Here is a 12,867-nt window from a genome sequence, read left to right as displayed (position 1 = left end):
TAATTTTCTAGTAGATTGAAGAGTGAAAACTGTAGTGTGTCCAAGAGAGTAAATATGCAGTGTACTGTAATTAGTGGTGTGTAACTAGCAATTGTCATTTTGTAAAATCTAGACAAAAATTTGATGGGTTAAACATAAGTAATAACTACCAAGATTTGAGTGGAGAATGTTCTCTTAATACCTCTTTGGATCATTCGAAATTTAAAATCATCTGTATTTTAACAATTAATTTATTACGAGCTATCAATCTATCTAAGTACTATTAAATCTACTTGGGCAGCAACCTTTGTTATCGATCAGCAGTCTAAAATTATCATGTAGTGTTTAGTTTTAATAGTGCCACTATGAGCTTGTACAGAACCAATCCAAGACATGAACATGCATGAATCCCAACACAACCGCATCAGCTTAAGGGTGTGTTCGTTTGGAAAGAAAAATAGTGAAAAATAGTAAAAATAAATAGTAAAATGACATGGAATCCACACTTTTATACTCTACAATTTGATTCAAAACTTTAATCTCATTTCACCTTTTTTTTCATTTCTTTTTATTCTACCGAACACCTAAAAGCGAATGAATTTATATTGAGCACCTTCTTACTAAAATGGTTAAAGGATCTAGCTAGAATGCAGCTTAACTGTGAAGCGATGACGTCCTCATATGTAGTGTTGTCTCATAAGAAGAATAATTAGTAGATTTATATAGCTTTATTAAATCACTCAACAATTTTTTAAGAAGTAGTTATTATATTTACTTATTTTATAAATAACTGAAATTTTTATTGTTTTAAATAGAAATCTTTTTATTGATAATTTTTTTATTGGGTTTTCTTATTTTTATTATTTGAAATAAAAATAGTTTAAACTTTATGTGTAAAACTAGTAAATATTTTGCAAAAAATGATTAATTTTAAATAATTATTTCTTAAAATTCAAATATTTGAATAACTACAAAAATTGGACACCAGCATGATAGAGAGCTTCAAAGAAATTCAGGAGTCATGATTTGCTAGGACACATCATTCTCGAAACTATCCCTGATATTTCTTTAGTAGCAAATAACAAATCCAAAAGTGAAGACTTTATTATACACTCCATAATGGCTTTTGGGGTCTAACATGACTGTACAGTGCTGACTAAGTGACCCAAGCAAAGACTATAATATTGGCGTTGACTTCAGTTGACTTTGTCTTTATTGTAGCATCTATTTTGTTAGTATATACGTACCTTAGGTGTGCTTCAAGTTCTAACAGTTCAATCAGAACAATCTCTTGACCCTCTCTGAAATTCCTTCAGATTCTCCCTTCCCCTTTTTGATTTTTCTTAGAAAACTCCCAACTTCGAATCAATATGAAGGTAAGAATTTGTACCCTCTTTCAAGTTTTCTCTCCTTAAGAACCATATAAATCCATTTATAAACTTTTTTGAGATTTGCTCTGCTTCCATGCTTGAATTATACTCTTTTTTCTAGTTAAGTACAATTTGATGAAATTTGAGATCAAGTTTTAGTGTTCAAATTACAACCTTGCTTGCTTTCAACCTTTTTATTCTTTTTCCTTTTACTGTTCAAGAGATCAAGTTTTGGAACTTTCATGCTTAGAAATGATTATTACTATAGATCCTAAAAGTTCAATAATATTTGTCCGACAGAAAGTGGTGCTAAAGGTGGAACTCCATGATGACAAAATCAAGAAAAAGGCCATGAAGGCAGTATCTGGTATTTCAGGTATGGAATCTCAGCATCCAATAATCTTTGTCAATTGTCATGTTAATTATATACATGTTTTTTATGCTTAGCTAATTAATCAAGGTTAAAAAACCAAATGGTACACAAAATTGAATGTTTTTGGGGTGATTTTTTCAGGGGCAGAGTCAGTCTCAGTGGACATGAAGGACCAGAAAATGACTATAATTGGGGATTTTGATCCTGTAACAGCAGTTGGGAAGCTTAGAAAATTCTGTAATGCTGAGATACTTTCAGTTGGACCAGCCAAAGAGGAGAAAAAAGAGAAACCAAAGAAAGAGGATAAGAAGCCAGAAGCCAATAAAAATCCAAAGGAGGAATATGCTGAACTTCTGAAGGTATATGAAGCCTATTATAATCAGACTAGACCTCTGCAATAGCCTGTATACTATTACAGAACTTTGGAAGAGAATCCAACTGGCTGTGTTATTTGCTAAGTATTGGAGTTTGATGGATAATAAATGAGATCAAGGAAAGAAGATGGTGGCTGGAGTTGAAAAAGATTTATGTTTCTGTTTTTGGAATTTCCTTTTTTCCTTTCCTTTGTTAAGTTTTGGCCTTTCCTCTTGTTTTGGCACACAAAAGAAAATAAAAAGTGCAGTCTAAAGCAGAGAAATATAATATGTACATTATTTTGTGGTGTAATACAATCAATGTATTCAAATTTCTGGCAGTGTTACTTTAGAATTGAGAACTGAAAAATTGGTTATATTATTCAGGTGTTCAATTCTTAGTCTGTGGTTGGTATTGTTCCTTTTGAGAATTAGACATGGCAAGGAGGCACCAGGGGTCAAAAAAGTTCATAAGACAAAATAAAGATTTTTGAAAAAAGGGCAAAAGAAATAAAATTAAAAATTACTAAAGGGAGGGGGTGGCATAATTGCATAAGCATTGCTGAGAATGGAATATGCTAATAGATAGAATGACTGTATTCTTTGTTGTTTGGTTCATTAATCTGAATATAATAAAACATTTTTTAATCTGAAAAACCGGTGCAGAAGACCAACAAAGAGAATTCAGAATTTCACAGTCTAATACAATCCAATAACAAAACAGTGTACATGGTTGCTCAGAAAAAAGTGAAAACCAAGATACAATACAACCTGTCACAATAGTTCTTGACAATGACAACTTAATTCCTCATTTAACACCGCTTAAGGTTCAATTCTATGCTGATTAGGATGGCAGTAAATCTTGACTAAGATGATTATGATAACACAGATTTTAGTGGTGGGAAAAATTTGGGACCTTAACGTTCGTTTTAGTTTGTTTATCAATTAATTAATTGAATAAAGTAAGTTATTACAAATCTTTTAATATCTCTTTGATTTATGTTGATAAAAAAAATTATTTTGTTACAAGTAGCTAACCTTTTCTGCTTGACACAATCTATATTGTTAACATGTTGCTATAAGTATTGCTCAATCTAAGCCATGTACTTATCACAACTTCATTAGCATAATAAAATTAAAAGCGTTATCCCCGAATATTAGGTTATCTCATTGAGTCGCTAGACAGTAGCTCCTATTTGCCTTCCTTTGCAATTGTCACCAAAACAATTCTTGCTTAGCTCTCACAAACTTTAAGTGGTGTATCAAATTAGAATTTCAATATTTTTGTAATATTCAATTAAAATCTTTACATAATATAAATAAGCCTTTGATATTTAATCAAGAATATCAAAATTATTACGTACAAGGGTGTGAATCCTTCTATATTGACATAAAAGATAAGAAATTTATATTATCGGTGAAAGTTGATGATCCAATCATTATTACAACAAGAATTTTAACAATATTTTTTTGTCTAACATTTATAAAAATATTATTAAAAACTTTTGACATTTAAAAATAGTCATAAGATATAAATAAATGTTATAAATATATTCCTATAATATTTTATTGAATGTTGTGTATAATATTGTGAGATGAACTATACATAAGATTTGATAAAATGTCACCAAAACATATTAGTAATACTTATTTATATTTAATAATATTTTTTAAATATTATAAAAAAAATTAACATTTTTATTAAATATCAAATAAAAAATATTATTAAAGATCAAATGTATAATAATAAGTGAGTAATGAAATGTTCAGGCCACAAAAAGTGGTGTGGCACTCAGATAGTTTCAGTTGGACCAGCAAAAGTGGATAAGGATCCGAGAAGGACCCAACAAAAGTACCCGTTCCTCTCGATCGAGCTCTATGACACCACCATCCACGTTATAGTATTACTATGAGTAGTGTTGAAGAGATTCCTAGTAGCTGTGTCGTATGCTAAATTTTAGAGTATTACAAAGTTTGATAAAAGACATCATTTGGTTGGTTTTATATATATATATATATATATATACCAAGATTTGAGTGGAGAATGTTCTCTTAATACCTCTTTGGATCATTCGAAATTTAAAATCATCTGTATTTTATCAATTAACTTATTACTAGCAATCAATCTATCTAGTACTATTAAATCTAATTGGACAGCAACCTTTGTTATCGATCAGCAGTCTAAAATTATCATGTAGTGTTTAGTTTTGATAGTGCCACTATGAGCTTGTACAGAACCAATCCAAGACATGAACATGCATGAATCCCAACACAACCGCATCAGTTTAAGGGTGTGTTCGTTTGGAAAGAAAAAAAAAGTGAAAAATAGTAAAATGAAATGGAATCCACACTTTTATACTCTACAATTTGATTCAAAACTTTTATCTCATTTCACTTTTTTTCTTTTATTTTCATTCTACTGAACACCTAAAAGCGAATGAATTTATATTGAGCACCTTCTTACTAAAAAGGTTGAAGCGTCTAGAATGCAGCTTAACTGTGAAGCGTCTAGATTTATATTGGGTTATTAAACCACTCAACAATTTTTTTAACAAGTAATTATTATACTTATTTTATAAATAACTGAATTTTTTTTAAATAGGTATCTTTTTATTGATAAATTTTATTGTATTTTATTGTTTTTATTATTTGAAATAAAAATAGTTTAAACTTTATGTGTAAAACTAGTAAATATTTTTGCAAAAATGATTAATTTTAAATTATTATTTCTTAATATTCAAGTATTTGAATAACTACAAAAATTTGACACCAGCATATGTCAACTAATATTTTACCTAAAGCCGATTATTGAAGTAGATATTTTGCATTATTGTATATAGATAGATAATAATTTGACATATTATACTTGTTTTATTCCTTTTTAACTATCGATCTTGTGGATAAATTTTGTTCCTATTTATGTACCATTTTCAAAGTTTTAGATAATATTTTTTTAATATATATATATATATATATATATATATATATATATTTAATTTTGACCTAATTTTTAATTGATTTATATATTTATCATAAAAGTGAAAATAAAAAATAACTAGTTTATTTTTATTTTAGAGTAGAAATGAAAAGGGATTATAAAAAACTTAATAACTATTCATTCTATTACAAAATAAAAAAAAAACTTAATGATTTTTTTGGTTTTTGGTTTAAACCTTAAAGTTCACTTAAAAAGAAAATAATGCAGTAAATGAATATTTGAATGATGGAAGGAAGTAGTAAGAGAACATTATCCACTCAAATCTACTAAAGAAGTTTAACCACTACAACAAATCTGTTAAATAATGGAGGCTATTTTTTTGTTTAGTGGATGTTTTTACCCTCCACAAAATAAATTATGGAGGTTTTCAAAAACTTCCGCAATTATATTCGCCACAAGTAATTAGCGGCGATTTTTGAAAACATCTGGTATCAAGAATATTTTGCAGAGGTTTTTTTGTAGAGGTTTTAAACCTACGCTAACTGTGGAGGTTTTTTAAAGGAGGTTTTAAACCTACGCTATCTGTGGAAGTTTATTGGAAGAGGTTTTTATACCTACACTAAATATGGAGGTTTTTTGTAGGAGGTTTTAAACCTATGCTAAATGCGGAGATTTATTAAAAGAGGTTTTAAAACTATACTATGGAGGGGTTTTTTTTTTTTTTAAATCATGCTAACAATAGATGTTTTACAATTGATTTTCTAATTCTCCTTTTTTTCTTGTATATAATGATTTTGTATACTCATTTTAGTTTCATAATCTACATGTATTACAATTTTTCATTTTCTTATGATATCGATAAAAAAAATGTAATAAAAAAACTCATAATGAGGATGTAGAAATTATATTTCAATAACCAAAATAATAGCATATAGTTCAAAAATTTATAATTCAAATTTCTATTGTAAAAAAAAGTATGACATAAAATCCATAACAAAGTAATATTAGTCTTGTACTAAACTTTAAATCCAAAATACATTATAAGCAAACTAAGGGTTGCTAGCACCAGAAGCTCCTCTTGCATCCAAAGGTGTATTAGGAACACTTGAAGCATCATTTGGCTGAAATAAGAAAAGAAAAAACACTTAGTCACATATACTATATACCTTAATATTGTTGATTAACTATAAAATCTACCTACAAAACTGTAAATTAATTAGCTTAATAAACACACGTACCAATTACAAAATATATTTCCTTACTGATATGCGTGAATAAATTAATAAACTATAGACATATGTAAAACAGTTTTAAGAGTACATTGTGTATTATACTAACAAGTTTTAGGATACCTCACATATACATAATGATGTATGCATATTAATTACTTACATGTGTTTAATCAGGAGTGAAATAACTAGCTAATTCTTCAGGGATCCTTCCTTCCTTCGTTATCATGTAGGCCTTAAAAGATGATTCTAAATTGTTGTATTTCTCTTGCCATTGGTTTGAAGATGGAAAGGCAACACCAGATGAAGAAGAGCTCAGACTAGAAGCTCGAAGTCTTGTGTTCCTGAATGTATTAGAAGGAACAACTCCTAATCCCATGCATCACACTCTCCCAAAGTGCTCTAACCCTAACACTCTACCAACAACATCAAGAGGAGAAACTTCAGATTCATCAACTATGCTTTGAGTCAATCCTACTTCAATTTGTTCCTGCAAACATGTAATAAAATGAAATATAAAAGTTTTAAGATTAAGCACAATCCTTGAAAACAATGTTACTAAAGAAAAACATGCCACTATAGTCTTTGCTGCTTCATTTACAAATGATCCATCTTTCCTTTTATGAGTTTCAATATATAATTGTCCACGACTTGATAGCTTCCCATTTTCTAACAACTAAGATAAATAAAGAGTAAGTAAACATTGAACTTCTTTAAGTAGTAAAAGTTAACATTTAGTGTCATTACCAACTCATTTCTTCTTCTAGGATTAGCTTTGGATCCACCAATGTGTGGAATAACTTGCTTGCTTTGAATTTCTTTATTTCTCCTACAAAGTTCCTATATGCAAAGCAATTTCAAGTTTACAACTTGTAATAGTAATCATATAATTAGCTATACAAACAATTCAATAATTAAAACAATCTAATTGTACCAATGTTGATGGTTTATGACGATAATGAACAAAACGAGCCCATTGATCTTTATCTATGCCTATCGGCATATTTTTTATGATTTCATCTCTTGTTTTGATTGGATCGTTGAATTCATTCCATAAGCTTTGCCTATTTGCAGCCCATTTTCTTCCCATACTTAATTTGCAATACCGTTTTGCACCAGCTTCATTAATCTTAAAATAAAATTGAGGCTAAAAAAAAGACAAATTTATCAATATCATATGCAAAAATAGTAAAGATAGGATTTCTAAGTGGTGTAGATATAAAAAGTTATATATAACTAATTGACATACCTTTAAAATTGTTTCAAAGCAATCATGAAAATAAGCTTTAGGTACACCTGAAGGTCCTGACCATCTATCATAATCCATAGGAAATAATTTACAATCAGCTGCTAGTGTTCCAAGAAATCCTGCAAGCAAGGCTTGTGCTTCACCAATTGCTTGGCCTTGGTCATCAAAATTCACAATGATGCGTAACTCCCTAGGTAAGTTATTGACTCCCCTAACTTTCACCTTAATCTTCTTGATGGTTTTTTCAGAGTCTTTAACAATAAAAGAATTTCTCAATAAGAAAATGTAATATACTTCATATGATGATAATTACAAAAATAAAAATAAAATACAATACTTGTATACCTATTGCCTTAACAGTCCAACATTGTGTAGACTCACGCCCAACATGACGTCTAGTTGTTTCATCTTCTTGTGGAACTTCAGATGTTGATACATGAGAAAGAGGGACATTACCAGTTGGGACTTCAGGAGCTTGTGTGGAATCACTTGGTGGGGAAGAAATTTTAGGATTCATTGCTGGAACAAAATGTGTTGGAGCTTGTGTTAGAGGTCCATGACATTGTGGTTGAGGTGCTGATTTTTGTGGATTTCTAAAACGCTTCACCTTTGGCATGACTACATATTCATGACAACAATATTAAGAGGAAAATAAATAAAGAATAATAAAATTTAAGATGACATACTATCAAAATTAAAACAAGATTAAAATAATTAATAAATGAAATAATAACAACATTTATAAGTCAATCAACTATATCATATTTAGACAAGTGTGAATTTTTTACTATTTTAGGAGTTACAATTCAATCAACTATATCATCATTTAGATGGTTTGTAGCCAATTGTACATATTGATCATCAAGCCTAGAAAATTGTTGAAGTTGTTGCTCTTGGTATGGCTCATTTTCATATGCATTTTCTTATACTTCTTCTCCCATGTCATATAAATCTCTTGGCTTTATGTGTACAACAACACTCCATCCTTCATTGACTACATCATCTACATAATACACCATTTGTGCTTGAGATGCTTCATGTTCTTCACGATCACCAATACGAATCAATCTATCAAAGTTAACACAATTAAAATTCCAACAATCCTTTTTATGCCCTCTATCTCGTGTAGTATTGGCCCATTTACATTTAAAAAAAATAACAGAGAATCAACCATAGTAGTTAATCTCAATGATATCTTCCAACTTCCCATAACAAGGTAAATCTGCTTGCCTTAAGTTGCCATCAACGCTACTTGAAACACATGATGTGTTAGATGTTAAGAAAACACCACTGTTTTGTGTTTTTAATCCTTCTTCTCGAGCCAAGGTTCGAAATTTGAACCCATTAATACTATATGCAGTAAATCTTGTGTTGCATTGTCCAAGGGTCCTCGTGCTAAAAACTTTAGATTAGTAGACATTTCATTCATTGTATGTGGATTCATAATCTAAAAAAATTGGAAGACGGTAAAAAAATCCCTATCCACTAAATGACTACTCACCCGTTTTCTAAACCAATCAACAAACTCTTTATTGAATTTTTTCTCTATCTCTGTAGACGAAGGTCTTCTTCCTCTTGAACTCTTTTTTATGAATTCTCTAAATTCACTACATAAATTAATTATTATAATCAATACACATGACTATTATTTATAAGTAGTATAACAATAAAAGTTTATGTCACTTTACTTACTCCACAAATGGTGTGACTATAGTGCAATTAAGGAGCACATATCGATGAGCTTGCAATTTTTGCATTGGAGTTAAAGTGAACATTGAACAAGCTCCTACTGGTTTTCCAATTTGTGGGAAGATAGAGGACACAAAAAAAGTCTCATTATCAATTGGGTTATCACAAACACGTTTAGGTCTATTGAACCTTGTCTCGATATCTTCAACGTACCGAGAACAAAAGGTAAGAGACTCTTCAGGTAAATACCCCTCAGCTATGGATCCTTCAGGTTGTGCCTTGTTTCTCACAAAGGATTTTAAGTGACCTAATTCCCTATAGAAATAACTAACAATTAAAGAGTGTACAAGTAAGATATTTGTAATATAACATCATAAATTTAAATTATTTAAATCTTTACCTCTCTACTGGATACATACGATAATGCACTAGGCCTCCAAGTTTTGCTTCCTCTATAAGATGAACAGTTAAATGAACCATAACTGTGAAGAATGATGGAGGGAATAACATTTCTAAGTGGCATAGTGTAACCACAATGCGATCTTGGAGCAACTGAAGTTCTGGAAGATTTAAAGTTTTACCACAAAGTATTCTAAAAAAAGAACAGAACTCCACTAAGACAGAAGTCACATGGTCTGGCAACAAGTTACGAATTGCTAGTGGTAGCAATTGTTCCATAATAATATGGAAATCGTGACTTTTTAACCCAGATATTTTATTAAGTTTCTCATCAATACATCTGGAAATGTTACTTGAGTAACCATCTAGTACTGTAATAATCTTCAAAGTTTTCAAAAATAACTTTTTGGTACCACGTGTTAGTGAAAACAAAGCAAGGTGATACTTTCCATTATCATCTGGCCAAAGATCAGGCCTTAAGCCCATTTCTTTTAAGTTTTTTCGAGCATTAAGGTTGTCTTTTGATTTATCCTTCTCATGGAGCAATGCATACATGAAATTGTTGCATACATTTTTTTCAATATGCATAAAATCTAGATTATGTCGTAACAAGTTAGACTCCCAATATGGAAGTTCAAAGAATATGCTTCTTTTATTCCACTGTGTGACTTCTTGTCTAGATCTTTTTCTTGTTCCATTTTGAATAGCTCCAGTTCCAAATGTAGTATTAATATGTTCCACTTGTCAAAAATGTCAGATCCAGATAATTTTAATGGTGGGTTTCGTTCTTCTATGCTTCCATCAAAGCGAACACGGTTCAATCTAAATTTATGATTTCTACTTAGAAAATGACGATGCCCCATAAAACACCACTTGTTACAATTTCGAAGGCAACAAGGTTCCGCATCTAAATTGCAAGTTGAGCAAGCCAATCCTGTGTGTATGTTCCAACCAGATAAGATGCCTAAGCCAGGAAAGTCACTAATTGTCCACATAAGAGCTGCTCGCATTCTAAAATTTTCATTTAAGGATGAGTCATAGGTGTCCACACCACTCCATAACTCACGTAACTCCTCTACAAGGGGCTTTAGGTACACATCTATGTTATTTCCAGGAGATTGCTTTCCTGGAATGATCATTGATAGAATGAAGGAAGTGTGGTTCATACATATCCAAGGTGGAAGATTATATGGAATTAAGAAAACTGGCCAGATGCTATAGGTAGAACTCAAGGTCCTAGCAGGATTAAAACCATCAGTAGCAAGGCCTAAGCGAGCATTTTGAGGATATGAAGAAAACTCAGGATGGATTAAATCAAATTTCTTCCATGCCTCTCCATCTCTTGGATGCCTTAACAACCCATCTTTATTGTCTTCCAAAACATGTCATCTCATATCTTTTGCAGTCTTACGACATGTGAACAATCTTTGCAATCTTGGTTTCAATGGAAAGTAACGTAAAACCTTTGCAGCTATTTTCTTCTTCTTGTTGGGTTTCCATCTAGATGTACCACAATGCTTACAAGCATCCAAACTTTTTTCATCATCTCCCAAATACAACATGCAGTGTTTTGGACAAGCATCTATCTTTTTATAATTAAGACCAAGCTTGTTAATAATTTTCTTTGCCTCATAAATAGAAGGAGGAAACTTTGCTTTTTCAAATACGTCATTTAACAAATCCAATATCATAGTCATTGCCTTATCGCTTAATCCACACAAAACTTTTATATGATATAATTTGATTATAAATTCTAGTTTTGTGTACTTGCTTCCTTCATACAATGTTTGGCTCCCATCGTTTAGAAGCTCATAAAAGCCATTATGATCTTCTCTTGGTTCATCATTTACTATTTCATCTTCATTTAATGGTTATGATGCACCTACATTAGGGTCATGTTGCCTATATTGTTCAAATGCGTCATTGATCATCATTTCCATTGGGTTTTGAGGTTGAACACCACTATCATGGAAAACATCTTCCACTTGAGAAGATTCTAATGCTTGCTTTTCACCATGAAGATCCCATATAACATAGTTTTGAGGAAATGGTTTATATAGCAAGTGATCTTCAACTATGTCTCTAGTTTGCCATTTCATAAATCCACATTTTGGACATGGACACCAAATCGTTTTTCCTACAGCTCCATTCTTAAAAGCAAAATCTAAGAATTTACTCAAACCAATGGAGTAATCAATTGAGTTTCAGGCCTTTGAAATCCATGACTTATCCATTACAAAAGATACCTAAACAATTTTATTAAAATAATTTATCACACTATGATAATATAACATAGTATAATTTGTATTAAAAAAGTAAGTCCCCCACAAAATTATAATATAAATTAAGAAGAAAAACTATAATAATTATTCTAACTAAAAAGAATAATTGGTGGGGGAAGAAGCATAACCTAAGATTCAATACCAATTTTTATGTTACAGCTACTACCATATATGTTATAAAATAAGAATAGGTATTTAGAATAAAACCAATGGAACCAACAAAAAAAATGAATTACAAAAAATTATAATAAATTACACATGTTAGCTAACTAGTAGAGGTCGTAACATAAAAATACTATCATGAAAATGTAATGTACGTTGTAAACACATAAAAATAAAGATTACAATGTTTAATCAAAATAAGAGAGAGATGAAGTACCTTTGAACTTCCAGTAAATGAAAGCAGGGGAATGTGTCTTTTGCTATTGCCTAACCAATTTCAACACCTCTCAAGAACTTCAGCTACAAGCTTTAAAAAAAATAAGGAAATTAAGTTAGTATTATATATATATATATATATATATATATATATATATATATATATATATGACCTTAATAGCCAAAAAAGAAAAAGCAAATTAACCACTTATTTTTTGGAGCAAGTGTGCTAGAAATCCAAGCTGAAATTGCTTGCATCAATGCCAAATGGAATCAATAGCAAAGGAGGTCACATCCCAATTGTTGCGGTTTAAATAAAAGAGAGTTGAAACAGGGAATATTAGAAAAAGAAAAGCAAAAAAAAAAAAAAATACCATGCAAACATAACTCTTTTTTTTTATTTCTCGTTCCAAAACTCTCTCCTATGTTAACCATAATACTTGTCTTGTTAATTTCGTTTACTAATTTTTTTTTCAACTAACAACATCATCTCGTAAGGTACTAGCCACCAGATTGTAGCTTAGTAATGAGAAAAGTATGCATACACTTGTACACAAATTTTTCAGTATAATAATTTTACTTATAATATAATACATTTATTGAATTTTTGTGCAAAATAACTGCTAAT

General features: G+C 30.3%; 2 protein-coding genes across 2 annotated transcripts; one reads left to right on the top strand and one right to left on the bottom strand.

Moving 5' to 3' along the window:
• The first annotated feature begins 1,220 nt into the window (after window positions 1–1,220).
• Window positions 1,221–2,445, top strand: LOC114367152 (heavy metal-associated isoprenylated plant protein 39-like). The gene is made up of 3 exons (XM_028324261.1): window positions 1,221–1,355; window positions 1,650–1,725; window positions 1,864–2,445. The coding sequence occupies exons 1-3, from the start codon at window positions 1,350–1,352 to the stop codon at window positions 2,121–2,123; spliced, it is 342 nt and encodes a 113-aa protein (XP_028180062.1). The 5' UTR covers window positions 1,221–1,349; the 3' UTR covers window positions 2,124–2,445.
• Window positions 2,446–6,062: 3,617 nt separating this feature from the next.
• LOC114368342 lies at window positions 6,063–8,008 on the bottom strand. Its single transcript, XM_028325650.1, has 6 exons — window positions 7,837–8,008; window positions 7,492–7,742; window positions 7,177–7,389; window positions 6,990–7,082; window positions 6,631–6,732; window positions 6,063–6,134 (listed from the first exon to the last, which is right to left on the bottom strand). The coding sequence occupies exons 1-6, from the start codon at window positions 8,006–8,008 to the stop codon at window positions 6,063–6,065; spliced, it is 903 nt and encodes a 300-aa protein (XP_028181451.1).
• Window positions 8,009–12,867: the final 4,859 nt, after the last annotated feature.

The sequence above is a fragment of the Glycine soja genome, chromosome 9 (genome assembly GCF_004193775.1).
Source record: "Glycine soja cultivar W05 chromosome 9, ASM419377v2, whole genome shotgun sequence".
NCBI classification, from domain to species: Eukaryota; Viridiplantae; Streptophyta; class Magnoliopsida; order Fabales; family Fabaceae; genus Glycine; species Glycine soja.
Note: the sequence above shows the minus strand (reverse complement) of the source record. Positions and strands in the feature narration are given on the sequence as shown.

Excerpts from the sequence above, each read along its gene's own strand:
- LOC114367152 (XM_028324261.1), top strand. Across the intron at positions 1,726-1,863 it reads GGCAGTATCTGGTATTTCAG|GGGCAGAGTCAGTCTCAGTG; the intron begins GTATGGAATCTC and ends TGATTTTTTCAG.
- LOC114368342 (XM_028325650.1), bottom strand. The coding sequence starts at position 8,008 with ATGAATCCTAAAATTTCTTCCCCACCAAGTGATTCCACACAAGCTCCT. Across the intron at positions 7,743-7,836 it reads TTGGACTGTTAAGGCAATAG|ACTCTGAAAAAACCATCAAG; the intron begins GTATACAAGTAT and ends TTATTGTTAAAG. Across the intron at positions 7,390-7,491 it reads GCTTTGAAACAATTTTAAAG|CCTCAATTTTATTTTAAGAT; the intron begins GTATGTCAATTA and ends TCTTTTTTTTAG.